Here is a 14,721-nt window from a genome sequence, read left to right as displayed (position 1 = left end):
GAATGAGTTTCTGGACCTATAGTTCTCAGAATCATGGTCTCAGAAGACACCAAAGTCAGTTAGCATAACAAAGTCAACAAAGACAATATTCTACATCCTACTTTAAGACACATGAGGGTCTTAAAAACTCAAGAGCAGTCTTCTAAGGTGCAAATATTAGTCAACTCCTGTCCAGAGGAAAGAACCGTGATGAAAATCAAACCCACATGGACACGATTAGTCCAATGGATTAATGGACCCTGCGATCAGAAGAATAGATGATGCCTGGCTACCACTGCTGACCATTCTGAAATGATCTTGGATATGGTGAGAGAAAAATGTGGAGGACAGGGACAGGGGTGGAAATCAAAATCATAAAAGAGATCAGGCTTACTGGTGTTACCCCAAGACTGTCGTCTTTAGTCGCTCTCAGGTCTGGCAATGAACTACCCCCAGGGCTAAATTTTTAGGGAGGTCCACACACCTTGGAATAATCAACCAAGGACAAAGTTCAGACGACTTAGGAATGGAGGTGAAATGAAACAAGAACCATGGGGGGGAGGTGGGATCAGTGATGTCACCATGTGGGGACTGCAATCAAAGAGACAAATCAAAGTGTGTATGAGTTGAATGGAAAACTGATCTGCTCGGTAAACCTTCACCACTTCACAATGCAAAGTTTTAAAAAGATAATGAGCCATAATCGCGTTTACTTGCAGAATTTCCTTCTTAATGCACATAGCTGGGCTTATGTTCAGTAGCATCTTAGATTTGAAGAAGACAAGTGAACATTAAATATCACAAGATCAAAATAGCAACGATTTTTAATAGATCATCACCTTGCTCTTCGGTTATCAAGTGTTGTCAAATGTTATCAAGTCAGCTACCTCTGTAGGCAACTGAAGCATTGAACAGAAGCATTTATTCTCCATCAAATGCATTCATTCATTCAAGAGTGTGCATGGAGGATAATATACAAGATAAGGCTAGAGAAATAGGCCAAGGCTAGATCAACAGTATGCCACTGAAAGTAGAATGGACTTTATTCCTAATCTGATGTAAAATCACAGAAAGTTTATAGAGAGGGCTAACTTGATCTGATGGAATTTTAAGGTGAAATTCAGAGGGGTGGGCTGGAAGGGACAAGCAAAGAAGCAACAGGAAGCTATGGTAGTAGTTGAGGTGAGATGATGACAGTGTGTCTGGGTGTCCAAGAGGAGAGAGACCCAATTAGTAATGAGATGGCACTGGACTCGGAGAGAAGGCAAGAGGAGAGAGAGAGTTATAAGGAATGCCGTGCAGCTTTGGGGCTTGAACCAATTGGCATACTATTTGCTCTAAGATGGGGAGAACAGGATGTGCTCTGCAGAAACAATGAAGTACACCCCTTTGTAAATTTTTGCATTTATATTGATCAAATCTGATATGCCATTGACTCTAAGCACACTATTATGCCTTAGGAAAGAAAAATTGCTGCCAAATAAACTAAATTATGGCTCCTTACCCTTATTGAAAGGAGCCCTGGTGGCACAGTGGTTATGCGTTGGGCTGCTAACCACAAGATCAGAAATTCAAAACCACCAGCAGCACCTTGGAAATTCACAGGGACAGTTTTATCCTCTCCTATAGGGTCACTATGAAGTGGCATCAACTTAATGGCAGTGAGTTTAAGGTTGGGGGGGGGGAACTTTAGCGACAACCTTCCCTTCCTCTCCGACTCCTCCCTCCCACCCCCCACCCCCTGTATCACAGGCTATCTTAGGTTTGCCTTGGAGGAAGTCTGATCTGGACCCAATTCTAGAGCTTGGAAGATAAGAGAGGGAAAGCAATAGAAAGTTCAAATTTTTGCCTGATGTTTGCTACTATCCCTGTTATGATGGGGAAAATTGGAAGTCACATCAGCATATACTAGTACAAAAAGTTGGATAAGCTGGGCCAGGTTTTGCTGGGCTCTTAAACCACTACAAATCAGGTAAGGTGATGGTAGTCTGGGGTATCCCTGGGCTTTGTCCGTTGATTCTGGGTAGAAACCTAGAATGACATTTAACTGGTTATGCACAATGGACGTGCCATATTGGGCACAACGATGAAAACAAAGTAAAATTCCTCACGGCTGGACCTTATTATCCCTATTTATGCAATTGATATTCTACTTGCTTGGTAATCTGTAAACCAGGGTTTCCAATCAGTTAATTCCAGTTGGGCCCCCTGCTGAGAATTTGCTTTTCCAGCCCAGATATACTGAATCAGAATCTATATTTTAACAAGATATAGGGTGGAAGCGAGGAGTTGAGTCTTATAGGTTGTATAGGGGGTCGTGTTTGAATGTAGATTCTGGTTCAGTATATCTGGGGTGGAAAGGCAAAGGATCAGCAGGGCTGTCCAACTGGAATGAACTGGCTGGCTTTAAATGTATTTAAACATCAGCAAGAGAGGTTTCAACTTCTCAATTTGTCTTGGAGAATATCCTGTTTCCTGGAACCCTACCATAAGCAAGCACACTTAGAATTCTGGCACCGTATATTCTTTCAGAAAATAAGGAATCCCATGAAGAAATACTACACTACTTACACAGGCCCTGGGATGTTTTTAAATTAACTTCAGCTGTGGAGACGGTGCTTTTCTGATGAATTTGATCAATGTCGACAGCAAGTGGTATAATGCATTAAAAGAACTCAGGGTGAGTCAGTGTTGAGCCTGGACTCCCACATCTCAGCAACCCCCTCTCCACAGAGGCGTTGCTCACTACACAGACGTTTGCCTGCCTCAGGACTGGGTTCCTGGGTTTTCTGAATGATCAACGTTGTTCAGGAAGAGAGTTGGGAAAGAGAGCATTAGAGAGAGGTTGTGCCAACAACCAGAAAGGTTTACCGGGTCTTCCCAAGGTGGCAGAGAATGTTGATGGAATTGGTTTGGTTCGAGACAAGGTCATTCTCCAGGTTATTTCCAGGTTCAGAAGTTCTTTCTGTCGCTATGAGTCGGAATCGACGTGGGGGGACCTAACAACAAATTTCTTCTTGTGAATGATTGCCTTGGGTTTATTTGGCTTTAAAGGGCTAAGGCTCTCCAGCTCAAGGCATAAACGTTCATTCATATCTTCCAGACATCTGTGAAATAACACCAAGTGGTACTATTCCTTAATCATGCCTCCTTGATATTCCTGGATGAACAGGCCTGGTTTTACACATTGAAAAAGAACGAAATGAAATGAATTTACTAAAGTAGAATTAAATGTGATTCATCCTGACAGCTCTGTAAGGTGTGATTTCGAGTTGCTTGTTTTGGGGTTTTGTCTATATGGATTCACATATAAATGAAAACAATGTGTGCAAGATTTTGAATAATCTTCAGCCAAATGTTCCTGGCATGTGATATTAATTATATTGTTCTATAATTTACACATTCTGTAGAATTTGTACCCTTTCCTTAGAAGGGGTACAAATACGGAGCTCTTCCAGTCAGTTGGCCAACTGTCTTCCAAAATTCTTGGCATAGTGCTTCCAGTGCTTCATCAGCTTGTTGAAACATTGCAATTGGTATTCAATTAATTCCTGGACCCTTGGTTTTTCCTAATGCCTTCAGTGCTGTTGGCTTTTTCCTTCAGTACCGTTGGTTTTTGCTCATATGCTACCTCTTGAAATGATTCTTTTGGGTACAATGACTCTTTGTATTCATTCCATTTTCTTTTGATGCTTCCTGAGCCATTCAGCAGCAGATGCAGTTGTGCGTTGACAGAAAGTTGCCAGAAATTCACATTAGATTCAGAAGAGGATGTGGAACAAAGGGTATCATTGCTGATAACAGAAGGATCTTAACTGAAAGCCGAAAATACCAGTAAATATGTTTACTTGTGTTTAATGGTGTGGATCCTAACAAACTATGGATAGCTTTGAGACAAATGGGAATTCTAGGACGCCTGATTGTGCCTATGTGGAATCTTCACAGGGACCAAGAGGCAGTTGTTTGGCCAAAACAAGGGAATACTGCCTGGTTTAAAATCAGAAGGGTGCGTGTTAGGGTTGTATCCTCTCACCATACTTAATTGATATGCTTAGCAGATCACCAGCGAAGCAGGAAGAAGGAATTTGGCATCAGGATTGGAGCAAGGATTATTAGCAACCTGTGATATGCAGATGACACAACCTTACTTGCTGAAAGTGAGGAGGATTTGAAGCCCTTGCGGATAATAATCAAGGATTGCAGCTTTCAGCATGAATTATAACTCAATTGGACCAATAGTTAACACCATGATAAACAAAGAAAATATCAGCATCATCAGGGATTTTCCCTGCTTGTCTCTACAATCGATGTTCATGGAAGCAGCAGGCAAGCAAACAAAGGATGCATTGCATTCCCTACATCTGCTGCACTACATCTCTTGAAAGTGTTGAAAAGCAAGGATGTTACTTTGAAGGTTAAGGTGCTCCTGACCCAAGCTATGGTCTTTTCAATGGCCTCATATGCATGTGAAAGTTGGACATTGAATCAGGAAGACTGGAGAAGAATGAATTTAAATGATGGTGTTGGTGAAGGCTGTTTAAAGTCCCATGGACTGCCCCCAAAATGAACAGATCTCTCTTGGAAGAAGTACAACCAGAATGCTCCTTAGAAGCCAGGATGGTGCGATTTTGTCTCCAGTGCTTTGGACATGCTATCAGGAGAGACCAGTCCATGGAAAAGGACATCATATTTGATAAAGTGAAGGGGCGGTGAAAAAGAAGAAGGCCTTCAACGAGATGGATTGGCACAGGGGCTGCAACAATGGTCTCTAACATAAGAGCAATTAATTGTGAGGACGGTGCAGGACTGAGTGGCGTTTCATTCTGTTTTACATAGGTTCGTATGAGTTAGAACTGACTCGAGGGCACCTAACAACAACTACACTGTTTAGACTGTGCAAAGAAATGGTTCTTAAAATACTACTGTGTGGCTCCGTTGTTGGTGACTTCTGCATCAGACCATTTCCTGTGCACTGTAAACATTTACTTTTTGTCTGTCTCCCAGTGCATGGGAGCTTGGAGAGACGAGCTTGTAGACTATGCCTCCACCCAACACTGGATGCCACCTTGCTCTAGGTTGCAGACTCATCATTATTCCGTGGGCTGATGGGGAAGTAGCACACCATGGGAACTTCTGTGAGCCAGACCTACAGATGTCATGTCCCTCCCACCCACATTCCAATGATCACAACTAGTTATGTGGCCTCACCTCACTTGCAAGCTTGCTGGTAGGTGGGATGCAGCTTCCTACCCAGAAGACAGAGAATGGGGGTAGACGTCTTGTCCCATATTGCTTAATCACAGTCTATGTAACTGTGGGTACCTCGCAATTTTTGCCTTATAATAATGCAAGTTTATGTAGTACAACCTAATCATTTCTCTCCCTTTTCTAGGATACTTACAATAAGGTCTCCAAATAACAGAATGTTTGAATTCATGATGGGAAATGAGTAAGTGGACATGGAAATGGAGCAAAGAGCAGGTGGAAGGAGAGGGTGTTGGGAAAGTACTCTAAATCAGTTGGAACATCACAAGAAGTGTGTAGAAACTACAAGGGGTTTTGTTTTGTTTTGTTGAACAGTTTGAAACAGATCTTAGAAGATAATGTGACCTTCTTTTATAATCAATAGCATGCTTGCCTGGACTGGATTCTTTTCTTCCCCTGAATAATACTCTTTCAACGTAAGCATACATATTTTAATCATTGTTTTTCTCTTTACCCATAAATTTTAAAGAGCTGCATATGTGCAGTTTCCTAAAAAACATTTTTAAAAACTGGCAACATGCAAGCAGCGGGGCTGGCTTCTTGGTGTAATAAATCAATTTCCTCCGGCATCCACCAATCAGCACAGAATGATTACCAATCCTACCCATGGGTGCCCCCCACCTTTTCAACTATTTTTCCGTTCCTGACCAGATGGAGGATTTGATGATTAAACCCGTCAGAGCCCGAACCAGTGGACTGCAAGGACCCGCCCCCATGCCTTAGAAGGTGTGTTGCTCATTTTCAGGCCCGAGTGGTTCTTTTCTGCAACTCTTTTTTCAAGCTGTCTGCTCTCCTTTAGGGAATATGCAAGGGCTTCAAAATGTTCTTGGGAAAATAGGCTTAAAAGATCACGGAAATGCTCCACTGAACATTTTTTTTTAACGTTAACATTGAAACTCACATTTTTAAAAATCATTTCATTGCAAGCTCTTACAAATATAATATTCCATAGTACAATCACATCAAGCAGTGCTGTACAATTGCTACCACAATCAGTTTCAATTGTTTTCTTTCTTCTTTAACTCCTTGATGTCAGCTCCTCTTTATCCCCTTCATCCCTCACCCTACTCCCCAGGAAACCACATTCCTTTTTTTTCTATAACAGTTTGTATGTGTGTGTGTGTGTGTGTGTGTGTGTGCCATATTTTATACAATCCAATATATACATTCACATACAATTCTGTTGTCTGATCCCAGTCATCAATGCTAGTCCAATGAACTTTTTGAAGTGTGCATGTGTGTGTGTGTGTGTGTGTGTGTGTTAAGTAGATTACAACTCATAGTTACCTTATAGGACAGAATAGAACAACCTGGGTTTTCTAGGCTGTAATCTGTAAAGGATCAGACAGCCTTGTCTCTCTTCTGTAGGGTGGCGGGGTTCAATCATTGGCTTTTCAGCCAGTCTTTCAATGCATCATGAGGGCACTCTAGATAGTTCCCCAGTACACATACATGGGGGGTGGCTAGAAGTTCATGGTAAAAAAGAATTAATAGAAGGTCCTCGATAGAATGGGAGGAAAAAAATGTGCAACAGAATTCAAAATCATTAAAGAGACCTGTCTCACTGGTCAGGATGGAGACAGGTGGGGCTGCCAAGGCCAAGGTCCATGCACTTCAGTTCTGAAACGGAACTCACCTCTGTGGTAGAATAAATTACCATTGAAGATCAAAAGGGCAGCATTTATCCAAGGACAACATTCAGAGGGCTGGGAAAGAAGGAGGAATGGGAGCAGGAGACACAGGGAGGAGGTGGGACAAGTGACGGTGCATTGAGGGCATTGGGATGGATGAGCTGAGTCAGCATGTGTGGGAGCTATTGAATATAAAACTAGGATCTTCTCTGTAAAGTTTCACCTAAGTCATGATAAGAAGATGAATTAAAAAGTGGATTTAAAAGATAATGACATATCCCCACGTATGTTTTTAAACTCCCATTTGTGTGTGTATTACAACTGCTAAATATATGTGTATATATATTACAACTGCTAGATATGTGTGTGTATTACAGCTGCTAAATATGTGTATATCTATTACAGCTACTAGGGGTATGTGTGTGTGTGTGCATGCATGTGTGTCCTACAAACTCATTGCCATTGAGGATACACCGACTCACAGCAACCTGATGGGACAGAGTAGAATGGCCCCCACAACGTGTCTAGGCTGCAATCTTTACATGAGCTGAGGGCCACATCTTTTTCCTTGGAGCTGCTAGTGAATTCCAGCCACAAACCTGGCTGGTAACAGCCCAGTGCTGTAACCTTTGTCCCACCAGGGCTCCATTAGTTCCGAAGCCAAATTCACTGCCATGAAGGCAGGCAATTCTGACTCACAATGGCGCTAGAGGACAGAGTAGAAGGGCCCTCATGAGTTTCTATCAATAGATCATTCTGCAGAGTAGCTACTGGTTTCAAACTTTCCACCTTGAGGTTGGCAACCTAACACATTGCCCACTACACCACCGAGGCTCTGGAGAGAGACATCTGAAAATGAACACAAGGCTACATTAGCTGACAAACTTCTGATAACTTCCACTAGAGCTGGAATACCAAGATGCATATGTGGCCAGAGAGGGAATTCTTTACAGTGGATCAGTAAGCTCCCTTTATTAACAAGGTCTTGATGGCACAAGTGTTAGTCATTAAGATTTGGAGAGTTTCACAACTGCTAAAAATGATGACTGGGGAGAAATTAATACACCTCAGATTTCTCGATTTCACCTTTTAGCCTGAAGTCTGCCATGTGCAAGCAATAAAGCTCGAGGAAAAGTGGATTCTCTAGAGAGTTGTGGTAATGTGCAAACAGTATATGCATTTCATCTTGTGGTAATTTCCTTCTGTTAGTTAGCCCCAAGCAGTAGTCTTCTCAAATAATTCACTTGAACCAACATATGAAATGGGTTTGGCCATCTATACAATGAAACACTGGGTTCTTTCAACAAAGTTTCTAATTAGACATATGTGTGTATATACATACATATAGACATACATATGTACATATACATACATATACATACATATATATGTATGTATACACACACACACACATATATATATAGGATTTCAACAAACTTCATTTTTGTGAGTTTTCTTATCAATGGAGTTTTCTATGGAGGCTGCTTTTTGTGTTACAAAATCTTTGATATTCACAACTATTTAAAGATCTTCTGTGGGTCTCCATAAGGAGTGTTGGTGGTGTTTTGGGTTAAGTACTGGGCTGATACCCTTAAAAGATTGGAAGTTCAAACCCAGCAGCCTCTCAGAAGGGGAAAGCTAAAGCTGTCTGCTTCCATAAACATTTACAGTGTCAGCAAGCCAGTCAGGGTGCAGCATAGCGCCAATGAAACATACAACTTTCCTCTAGTTCTTTAATGCTCCCCCCGCCCTACTCTCATCCACTATCATTACCCCAATTCTACCTTACAAATCCGGCTAGACCAGAGCATGTACACAGGTACAGGTAAGAGCTGGAAACACAGGGAATCCAGGACAGTTAAACCCCTCAGGACCAACAATGAGAGTAGCGATACCAGGAGGTTAAGGGGAAGGCAAGGGGGGTGGTGGAGCCAATCACAATGATCTACATATAACCCCCTCCCAGGGGGACGGAAAACAGAAAAGTGGGTCAAGAGAGACATTGGTCAGTGTAAGACATGTAAAAATAATAATAACATAAATTATCAAGGGTTAATGGGGGAGGGAGGGGGGGAGAAAAATGAGGAGCTGATACCAAGTGCTCAAGTAGAAAGAAAATGCTTTGAAAATGATGATGGCAACAAATGTACAAATGTGCTTGGCACAATGGTTGGATGGATGGCTTGTGATAAGAGCTATAAGAGCCCCCAATAAAATGATTTTTAAAAAAAAGATTTACAGTCTCAGAAACATTAGGATCACTATGCGTCGCAATCTAGTGGATAAAAGTGGGTTTGGATTTTTTAGTGGTAGGTCTCCAGAGCCATCCGGATGGACAAAATGTTTCCCATGAACACAGGCCTTTTCTATATCAACAACAAAACAAAGCATCAAACCACTGCCATCAAGTCATTCCAACTCATAGTGGCTCCACAAGACAGAGTAGAATTGCCTCTTTGGGTTTCCGAGGCTGCAAGTCGTTATGAGAGCAAACAGCCTCATCTTTTTCCCGAGGAGCAGCTGGTGGGTTCGAACTGCTGACCTCACAGTTAGCAGCCCACTACATAACCCACCAGGGCCCATTCCTTTTCCATAAAGTCTCTGCTTATTTTCCTACTCCTCCATCGCCCATTCCTTCTGTGGCCCCTCCCACTCCCCTGACTCAAATACACAGCATTCTCCGTGCTCTAGGCTATAGGCCACCCTCTCCCCATAGTGATTCCGTTGTTAAACAGATGCTTTGTTCTGCCCCTGGCTGCCTTCTCCACTTCACCTGGGTACATTTCCCAGTTATCAAAATGCATATCTAGGTGGAAGAGGTTTCTAGGCGGAAGGGTGAAGGAGAGTTACATAGAAATGGTTAATCGCCTGGCTATGAGCTGAAAGGTTGGTGATTCAAAACCACCTAAAGGGTACCTTCGCAGACAATCTGCTTCAGAAAGATCACTCTGCGCGCATGGAGTCGCCATGCATTGGAATCAAGCACCATGGTACCAAGCAACCAGGAACACGATAGATGAATCTTGAAAACATGGTATGATAGTTAAGGCTTATTGTGCCAACCTGGCCAATGAATACATATGGGATTAATTGAAGGGCAGAGAGATAAACGGCTCAGTGAGCCTCGCCTTTCTTGTCTCTTGCTCTCTGATGGTTGGACCAGTGTGAAACTGCCTTAGCTAGTTCTTTGCCTCAGCTGGGAAGGCTCACTACCTGCGAGACATCCCTGAGAAGAAGCCACATGGACCTACCCCGATACAGTCCTGGGTGCTGGAGCAGCTGTGTAGAGACCCCTGCCAGTGCTGAGATGCTTACACGCTCACTGATGTGGCTTTCCTCCTGCAGTCGGTGTCATCGCATGTGTTTTATGGGATAGAGGAGGACTTTATAGATGACTGTATCAGACATATGGACTAATGTCGAATTTATGAGCTTAGACAGCACTGGGTTGGGCTGCTTTCTTAATGTACACTTACCCTTTATATAACTCATAAAATATGAGTGTCTATGAATTTTGTTTCTCTAATCTACCAGAAGAACATACATGGTGATAAGTTTTAAAAGCCAGGAATATATTGCGTAGTTTCATTTGCATGAAACATCCGGAGCTATCAAGTCCACAGTGCCAATGAGACTAGTGGTTTCCAGGAGATGGGGCGAAGTGGGGATAGGGAGTGACCACTGTGGGTATGGAGTTTCTTAGGGTGGGGGGTCATGGACACGTTCTGGAATGAATGGTGCTAGTTGCACAACATATTGAATAGACACGTATATCCACTGAAATCGACCCTTGACATTGTTATATGCGACGTAAATTATGTGTCCCTGTTTGCAATGCTACAATACAAAATACTATCAGGCTCCCCACTGCGCTTGAACTCACATGTGTCCCTCTCTCTACTTTGTGTCTGGTGGCTTCTTGCTGGGGAATGGTTAGTTCCGAACAGCCTAGGCTGAGATGGTGCCATCACTTGCAGGTGTGCCCGGCATGAGTGCGCAGTCCCCACTCGCTCCAAGAGCACTGCAATGACCCTCCCCGTGCTGCCCCCCTGCAATAGGTTGTGACCTCACGAGAGCAGAGACCATGCCTGCGTCATCACTGTGTACTCTGTGTGCCTGAGACCAAACAAATGAAACAAGCCCACAGCCACTGAGTTGAATCTGACACATCACGATCCTATATAGGTTTTGGAGACTGTAAAAGCCATTTTCATGGGAGCAGATACCTTCGCTTTCTCCTGAGGAGTGGCTGATGGGTTTGAACTGCTGTCCCTGCATTTAGCTGACCAACGTCTAACCCGCGGTGCCACCAGGGCTCCTTTGTACCTAAGACAAGTGCTTTGAGAATAGAAAATTTTAAATCAGTGGTTCTCAATGGTAACCCGGGGTGGCAGGGTTGGGGTGCGGGGTAGAGAATTGTGCCTCCTAAGGCCAGGGGCCCGTTGACAATATCCGGAGACGCGTTTGTCACTACTTGGCGGGTTGGGTGCTCCTAATGGGTAAAGGCCAGGGATGGTACTCAATCATCTATAATGCACAGGACAGCCTCCCCATAGTGCCCTGTAGCATCAAGGCTAAGAATCCCTGTTCTAAATGGTGGAATGGATAACTGAGGAAACGCCACCCCCACCCCCACCCCCGTCAAATAATGCCATTAACGATGAAAGAAAACATAGCCCCTCCCAGAAAAAGTAAATAATGGAATCATCCTGGGCTTTGGTGCTTTCATAAAAGAAATGCCCCAGACCATTCCTCGTGGCTTTGAACTGAATGACCATGCTTGTGGGAGAGGCAGACCAGGAGGGAAAGTTGCAAGGCCTTTAACTCCTGACCTGGACTAAGGTATGATTAACTTGCATACAGTTCAACCCTGCAGCCTAAAGCAGGTCGTGCAAAGAACATTCTTTTTCCATTAACACAGCCCAGCAAATATTGAATGGTATCTTTCATTTGCCTGAAGCAATAGCCACAGCCCTCCACAAACTCTACAACAGGGCTCGACTTTTCTCTGAGCCTGATAGTACCCCGTCCAATGCCAGGAGAGAGTGCTTAACTCAGGTCCTTTTCCATGTTGGGGTACTTGGGAGAGATGGTTTTACATTTTTAAACGGCTGAAGAAGAAGATTTTTTGATGTGCGAAAGGAACCTGAAATTCACCTTGGCACCTAGCCACATCCACCATTCACATATCTATTGCCTGAGGATGCAGAGCCAAGTAGTGATGACAGACCCTGTGTGACCCCCAAAGTTCACAACCGTTAGCATCTGGCCCACATCTGCTCTGCCATTCAAGAGTTGAGTCAATTGGGTTTCCAGAAGGCTGTGTGGAATGAGAACGAGCCCTAAGCTGGGGTCCCTAGCATATAGATCTGCTGGGGCTGAAACTCCACACTCTTGGACTGGGGTTTCTTGACCTGTAACAGGAGAGAGCTCTGCAAAGGAGTCCCTGGGGTCCTTCTAGCTCTGACCAGCCTTGACTGTGTAACAATTCCCATTTGTTCCATGGCTCTCCAGTGGCCAATGGAGTGGGAGGCAGAGCTCTGGTCTGGGATAAAGCCACACAGCCAGACAGTAGTGTTAGCATACTTGGCATTGGCTAGCTACCATGTCTATGTGGCACAGGTCTGAAAATGGGCGTTCTGGAAGGCTTTGGGTAGTGTGCATTGGGTGCCATTTTCATGTGCCTTCATTTTCTAGAGTAAGTGTTGGTAGTTGCCATCACATTGGCACTGATTGTGGGCAGCCTTTTTCCATACACCAGAATGAAGTGGCCCTTTGCTTGGTCTGCTGGGATCCAGCCCTCTCACGGAAGGGCTGCCTTGTTTTCAATGACCTGCTCCTTGGCCAGCCACAAGGCTCTCTGCTAACAATTGGTCTTTGCTGATGATGAGTCCAAAGTAACCAAGCAGAAGTCTCAGGAACCAGCCTCGCTTCTAAAGGGGCCTTCTGGTTGTAATTTTCTCTAAGATTGATTTTTAATCTAAAACCCCAAATAACACTCATTGTTGCTGAGTTGATTCCAACTCATAGTGACCCTGTGAGACAGCGTAAACTGTCCCTGTGGGGGTTCAGAGACTAAATCCTGACAGAAGTAGAAAGCCTCATCTTTCTCCCTTGGAGCAGCTGGTGGTTTCAAACTGCTGATCTTGCAGTTAGCAGCACAACATGTAACCCGCTAATCCCATTCTTTCAATCCTAGGAAGGGGAGAGAAAATGCACAAAACTGGCTAGTGGGGAAGACGGGCAGGGCCGGTAGCGGAGACTGGCAAGGCATATATTCAGGTTTTCAAAATCCCATTTTGGTGTTTGTTGAAAGGAACTGGGTCACTGCCATCTCTCTGGTTCATTGAGTAGCAGGCTGAGTCTCTGTAGTCTTCCTTGCTATTTATTCTTGGCATGCTCACGCCTGCTTCTTTATCTGCAGCCCAAGGAATCACGGGCTCTCGCCACGGGCAGGCCAGCCTGGAGTCTGCCGCTATGGAAGTAAACTGGCCTGCTGCCACGGCTGGAGAAGGAACAGCAAGGGAGGCTGTGAAGGTAATTCTGTGAAAGATCAGGCACCTTGTTCTTGGTATTATGTCAGGCCCCTTAGTTTTGTTTTGTTCTTTTCTATAATACACTGAGCTAGCCTCAAACTGCCAGCCAGCTCACCAGGAGACATAACTACAAACACCCACCACCTCGGTTCCCAAGGAGGGACGCATACTTGAAAATCTAGGAGTGGCAACCCAGGAGATACCCTCCTATCTAAATATATGGGACCAAAACCAAATTCGCACCCAGCGAGTCAATTCTGACTCATGGCTACCCAGGGTAGAACTGCCCCTGGGGGTTTCCGAGGCTGGCACTGTTTCCGGGAGTAGAAAGCATCATTTTCATCCCACAGAGTAGCTGGGGGGTTCGAACTGGTGACCTCAAGGTTTGAAGTCCAACTCCTAACCACTACACCCCAGGGGCTCCTTAAACATATCTATCTGTTGCCAAGGGGTCGATTCCAACTCGTGGCAATCCTGTGTGTGTGTGTGTAAGTAGAACTGTGCTTGAATAAATCTCAAATTATCTGGGAAAAGGCTAGACTTCCTGCACTAGAAAGACCTCTGAAACTGCTGCCGTGAGCTACCCATTACACATGGTGTATAACAGAGGGCCTCATCCCACCACAGCCTGATCTGTGCATGCCGTGCTCCGTTACAAAAGCGCATCTATGTGAGACCCAATGGGCAACATTTACGCTAAAGCAGTGGTTCTCTACCTTCCTCATGCCTCAACCCTTTCATATAGTTCCTCCTGTGGTGGTGACCCCCAGCCATAACAATACTTTCGTTGCTACTTCATCACTGTCATGTTGCTACTGTGATGAATCAGTCCATCCCTGTAAAAGGGTCTTTTGACACCCCCAAAGGGGTCGTGAACCCCAGGTGGAGAACTGCTGCTCTAAAGCGAAGATGAGAAGGGAAGTGGGGAGGGAAGCTAGATTCATAGAGACAAAAATCATGAGAATGTTGGCATGCTGGGGACAATATGTAAAGATGTTAACGGAGAACTTAATGAGTTGTGTAATGTTTCACCAAACCCACAACAAAAATTATTGAAAGATTTTGAAAAGCAGAACTGTGCTCAATCGTGGTTTCCAGGTATTTCTTCCAAGGTCCAACCCCAAACCTTTCCATCAGCAACAGAGGGTGGGAACTTTTTGTTTTGTTTTGTTTTCTTTTCTTTTCTTTTTTAACATTTTATTAGGGGCTAATACAACTGTTATCCCAATCCATACACACATCAATTGTGTAAAGCGCATTTGTACATCGTTTCTCAAAACATTTTCTCTCCATTTAAACCCCCGACATTA

General features: G+C 44.1%; 1 protein-coding gene across 1 annotated transcript in view; it reads left to right on the top strand.

The window, feature by feature from the left end:
* The window catches only part of EGFL6 (EGF like domain multiple 6), an 84,590-nt gene that overhangs the window by 9,329 nt on the left and 60,540 nt on the right, over positions 1–14,721 (top strand). The window contains exon 2 of the mRNA XM_004710018.2: positions 13,300–13,412. Within this exon, the coding sequence (XP_004710075.1) occupies positions 13,300–13,412 (113 nt within the window). The remainder of the gene's footprint in view (positions 1–13,299; positions 13,413–14,721) is intronic.

This window comes from Echinops telfairi, unplaced genomic scaffold, assembly GCF_000313985.2.
Source record: "Echinops telfairi isolate 266 unplaced genomic scaffold, ASM31398v2 ScPeMD7_53;HRSCAF=182, whole genome shotgun sequence".
NCBI classification, from domain to species: Eukaryota; Metazoa; Chordata; class Mammalia; order Afrosoricida; family Tenrecidae; genus Echinops; species Echinops telfairi.
Note: the sequence above shows the minus strand (reverse complement) of the source record. Positions and strands in the feature narration are given on the sequence as shown.